We start from the raw sequence: 5,302 nt of genomic DNA on the forward strand, positions 1-5,302 counted from the left end.
AGAATCCTTTTTCAGCTCACGTGGCTCACTTTTTGTTTGAAAAACAGTCCCTGTGCCCATAAAAAGGAAAGGGTCGCCAAGCCCAGTCTCCTCCCAGCTCTGTTCCCACCAGGTCACAGGCAGAGTTGGGGACTGGGAGGCTGGGGAACCTTCCAGGAAAAACATCAGGCCCGAGTTGGAACCCAGTTGTCCAATCTGGGGCTGGCAAGGGGCTGGCCCTGTGCCCACCTAGACTGGCCCATTTCCTCCTAGACTGAGGCAAGTTTCCTGCCCAGAGGGAACAAGCACACTCCCAGGCAGAGGGAGGTTGGGTCCTGTACTGGGGGAAGGGCATCCACAGGCACTTCCCCCACCTCAGCTACCCTGAGTCTGCAATGTGCCTCCTGGGAGTAGGATGGAGAGCAGGGGATCAGAAGCTGGACTTGAGCTTCTGAGTTCAAGGAATGAGCTGGAACCACCGTCCAGCCTTGGGGCCAGTCGGTCCCTGGATCTCAGGTGCACCCAGGACAGGGAGTAGAATCCTAGGCCGGACTCTGTCTGCTCCAAAGCACCAGGCTTTGGCTGAGAAGTTCCATCAGAACCTGGAATCCTCCAAGAACCTTCTCCAGGTCCTGCCTCCTCCCAGGTGCCTCCCCTGCCTCTCCCAGACAACTGGACCCTCACAACCTGTTTGGAAGTCCCTTGGCTGGGAGTCTCCTTTGCCCTATGGGGTCTCTTCTGGAAAAGGACCCCTGAGTTGGGGCCCTCAATCCCCATGGATGCAAACTGCTCTGTGGGCTGGTGCCTGGACCAGGAGATCATAGGTATAGTACAGCCTTAGGTTAACTTGGACAAAAGGTGGTGGGAGCCACATTCCGGAATTTACCAGGAATGGACCTGCCATATTTACTATGCCCACCTCTGTTAACTTCCCTGGCTCCAATTCTTCTATAAGAAGTGAGGAGCAGGGAGCTTGTGTGGCACTTGAACTCTGAATGTCAGGCTACCTGAATTCAAATCCTGGCTTTGCCATTAACTAGCTGTGGTCCCTTGAGTAATTTCCTTAACCTCTCTGAACCCTAGCCCTAACCCTAACCCTATAAAAAGCAATAACAGTACCTGTCTGTTGGGTCTGCGTTAAAATGAAATGAGAAAATAAAGATGCTTAGCACAGTGCCCAACAGATGATAGTTGTTCTGCCAGGTTCAGAGAGGCGCAGTGGCCTACCCAAGGCCACACAGCAGGTAAGCAGAGTTGTTGGTACCTAACCTTTCTTCCATATACTCTTGCCTTTGTGAGCTGGCCCTGCAGGGGATACAAGGCTGACACGGCTGAGATGGGAAGGATCCCCATGTAAGGGTCAGAGGTGGGGGACCCAAGGGCACCAACAGAGGCCCAGCATCATACCCCCTCCACTGGTCTCAACCTGGGATGGGACAGGACACAGGTATCCTCCACCCAAGACAGCCAGGGGGTCCTAGACCACGTGCCCATCCATGCCACTGCATCCCTGTCACCTCTTCAGCCACCTCCACGTCAAATTCCTGAATCCCAGGGACCCAGCTAGGCACACATCCCAGGAGCCTGCCCCAGTCAGAAGACCTCTGTCGCCTTAGACAAGCCGCTTCACCTCTCAGTGTGTTCACGATTCTAAGAAAAATGTGAGAAAGTCACCTTTATTGTTTGTGGACAGGGCAGGGAGGTGGGGAACGGGGGAAGCCATCATGGGGACACAAGTCCCCCCAGTGCTCCTGGGAAGGCAGGTCTAGGGGGCCTGTATCTGTTCCCCCGCCCTGAGAAAAAGGAAAAGGTTAACCCAGCGGCCTCCAGGTTATCCCACCCTCTGAGGGACCCAGCCCCCAAACCTCCTGGCCCTCCTGCGGATCCCCAGTGCTCCAGGTTGGGGGCAGCCTTGCCACTCTGCCTCCAGGCAGTATGCGGGGGTCAAGGCCTCCAGGTGAGCCTGAGCGGACCTGAGAGACTCCCAAGTCCTTGCCGAGGTCACTCAAAAGGTGGCCATCCCCTCCTCGGGCTGGGCAGGGGCTGAGGGCTGGGGCTGGCTTGGAGCTGACACCGAAGGCCTCTGGGGTGGAAAATCCTGAGGGGAGACAGGGAAGAAAGGATGGAGGTGCCACTCAATCTCCCCATCCCATGGGGGCACTCAGGCCTCCAATTTTCTCTCATTTGGGGCTCTGGGGCACAGGATGGGGTGGGCTATGGATGGGGTGGGGGTGCCCCTCAATCACCCCATTCCTAGTGACCTGGGCTTCTGAGGGGTCAAAAGGTAACCCTGACTTGGTGAGGTTCCTGGGGCTGTCTGGAGCAGGGCTTCAGTGTCCGGGGGACCTTCAGGGCGGGGGTGCCCACCTGTATCTGGCAAAGATCAAGCAGGGTGCGGACGCCCACCAGGCACCAGAGCTCGCCCAGCAGGGAGATGAGGATGCCCAGGAGGTCCAGCCAGCGGCCCACGGTCAGCAGCAGCACGAAGAGACCGCACATGCGCACCAGCACCGTCTGGACGTGGCTCTTCAGGCCGGGGCGCTGCCGCTGCTCCTCTACAAACACAGGGTCCCTGTCACTGGCCGCCTGCCTGATCCCCGCGGCCCCACCCTGAGGTCCGGCTAAGTTGGGGCCTGGACCTCCCAGCTCCCCCACCGCTTTCCTCCCCAAGGAAGGCGTGAGCCTTTCCCTCCGCAGGCAGCCCCCCTCCCTTCCTCTGCACCCCATCTCCACTCTGCAACTACAGGGCACCAGGCATTTCTTCCTCCTGGGCCTCACTGCCCACCCAGGGTTTCGCCCTGGAGTCATCCTGACTCCTCTCTTTCCTGCATTCCCACGTCCGATCCATCAGTGAGCCCTGCAGGCTCTTTCTGCTTTCATCTCTCAAATCAGCTTTCTCACTGGGCTCCCGGCTTCTAGTCTGGACCCCACAACTCAGCGTGTACTCAGCAGCCAGTAGCCTTCGAAACACACTAACAAGATGGAATCATTCCTCTGCTTATAATCCTCCCAGGACGTCCCCCTGCATCTGGAATAAACTCCAGACTCCTTACCTTACAAGGAGGTCCTGCCCCATCTGATCGGAGTCCACTCTCCAACCTCATCTCAGGCTCGCTACCTCCAACCATCCCAGTTTTCTTGTGGTCCATCAGGCGTGCTAGGCTCATTCCCACATCAGGGCCTCTGCATCTCTGCCCTGTTTGCCTGACTGCCCTTCCTTGTCCTGTCTCTTCAGCCCCATCCCTACCCTGCAGCCAGGTGGCTCCTCCTCAGGCCCGGATCTGAACAGGTCACTTGCCCCTGCTTAAAACCCTGCAGTGGCGTCTGAACAGACTGCCTCACCTGGCTGATGACAGCTCTCCCTTGGGCCCTGTGAACCCGGCCAGTCTCGTCCCCTCCCTGCTGTTTTCAGGCCTTGAATCACCTCTGGGCTTTGGTATACATGATTCCCTCTGTCGTGATCTCTCCCAGGGGCTCCTGCTTATCCTTTGAGGCCCAATTCAAGTACTGTCTCACTGGGATCCCCCTGCACCCTGTACCCTTCTCTGTCCACTGCATGGCTGTTGTTACTAGACTGGGTGCTCTGGGATGGCAGGGGCCAGATCTGAGTGTTGTCGTCCTCCCCAGGGCCTAGCACAGCACCGGGCCCGGGTCAGACGGGAGGGTGTGAGTGTCGAGTGAATCAGCTGCTGCCCGTGGCCCGTACCCTGCATGTAGATGACCAGCAGGGTGTAACAGATGGTGAGAGGCGTCCAGAAGCGCACGGCCTCCGAGGTGGTCAGGAAGTCCCGGTTGATGAGGGCCACGGCGGCCAGGTTGCCCACTATAAAGGTCACGGCCAGGGTGCGGCCCAGCAGCCAGGGGAGGTGGTGCGCGCCCGCCAGCAGGCTCAGGCAGATCCCACAGTAGCGCTGGCTGCCGTGCAGCTCGTAGCGCTGGCAGATGTGGTGGCGGAGGCGCCGGGCGCCCGTGCTGAGCAGCGCTGCCAGCCCCAGGCCCAGCATCAGGTTCAGCGTGCCGTGCGGAGCGCCCTCCTGCAGGAAGCTCAGGCCGCAGGTCAGCCCGCAGCCCAGCGAGTACTGGCACAGCAGGTACAGCTGCAGCTTCTCGGTGTCCCGGGAGCCCTGGGAGGGTAGGGGGGACAATGATGGGGGCTTAGGCCGCTCGTCATCCTGGGGGGACCCAGAGGGTGTCACAGTACAGATGCTCCACTCTGTAGGAGGCTGGAGCCTGAAGGAACCTCAGGGATTGTTCCCAAAGAGGAAATATTGCCTTCAGGTCAAGCCTACTGGGATCGTCTCTTTTGTCTTTTTAAATTTATTTCTTGGCCAGGTCATGAAGGCATGTGTGATTTTTACTTCCCTGACCAAGGACTGAATTCACCACAGCCCCTACATTAAAAACACAGAGTCTTAGCCACTGGACTGCCAGGGAAGTTTCAATACCGTACGTATCATTTCTTTCAGCTTAATTTCAGTCATGGTTATTACTTGGGACTGGTCTGCTGGCCGAAGAGTGGCAGCTCGGAGCCTTGAAGAACTGGGTTCAAAGCCTGACTCTACTTCTTGCTGGTTGTTGACCATGGATAAGCCACTCTGCCTCTCTGAGCCTTAGTTTCTCACGTGTGAAACTGGGATCCGAGCGAACTTTTACCCACTGTGGTTATAAGGATGAGATGATGCACTCAGAGCATCTAGGCCAGTGCCTGGCTGGTGGGAAGCTTCAGACAGCCTCAAGCTGCTGTGTTATCTTCTTGGCCTGGGGCTGTGTCCACTCTGAGTGGAGACTGGGCTTTGGCAATCACAGTTTTGCCCAGTTTTTTCATTCCGGGGTGAAAACTAGGGCCCAAGGCCAGGCCGTCCTCACCCACCACCTCCCTGTGGTCTCACCTTGTCCAGGGAAAGCAGCATGGAGACAGCCCGGAGGGAGAACTCGAGCACTACGAGGGCAGCCACCCGGACCCCCACAACGGTCAGAATCAGGGCCAGCCCTGCCAGATGCACAGTCTCCAGCGACGCCCACCGGGCCTGCAGCCTCTGCTTTTCAAGACGAAGCTCCGGGTGGCTGTGGAGACAGACAGGGGCGCGGGCAGAGGAGACAGACAGAGGGTGCAGAACCACCAGCCTGGTCCCTGGAGGGGGTCCCGGTGCTCCCAGCCACTCCCTGGGGTGAGGGAGGGGCGGCCTCTTCCTCCCGGCCAGAGGCCAGAGGCCTCTTCTCAGTGTGGGTTGCAGGGCGCAGGGAGCAGGCCGGGGAGGTGAGCACTCACTTGGCACAGCTCACGAAGAAGTAGACCTTCAGGAGGTTATTCAGGATGGAGACT

At 58.4% G+C, this 5,302-nt stretch overlaps 1 protein-coding gene across 1 annotated transcript in view; it reads right to left on the reverse strand.

Moving 5' to 3' along the window:
- Positions 1–822: 822 nt before the first annotated feature.
- TMEM82 (transmembrane protein 82) overlaps positions 823–5,302 on the reverse strand; it is a 5,274-nt gene continuing 794 nt past the window's right edge. The window contains exons 2-6 of the mRNA XM_010850039.1: positions 5,249–5,300; positions 4,869–5,043; positions 3,686–4,103; positions 2,347–2,534; positions 823–2,077 (exon numbers count right to left, since the gene is read on the reverse strand). Of these exons, the coding sequence (XP_010848341.1) occupies positions 1,985–2,077; positions 2,347–2,534; positions 3,686–4,103; positions 4,869–5,043; positions 5,249–5,300 (926 nt within the window). The 3' untranslated portion in view covers positions 823–1,984. The remainder of the gene's footprint in view (positions 2,078–2,346; positions 2,535–3,685; positions 4,104–4,868; positions 5,044–5,248; positions 5,301–5,302) is intronic.

The sequence above is a fragment of the Bison bison genome, unplaced genomic scaffold (genome assembly GCF_000754665.1).
Source record: "Bison bison bison isolate TAMUID 2011002044 unplaced genomic scaffold, Bison_UMD1.0 scf7180017864289, whole genome shotgun sequence".
NCBI lineage: Eukaryota > Metazoa > Chordata > Mammalia > Artiodactyla > Bovidae > Bison > Bison bison.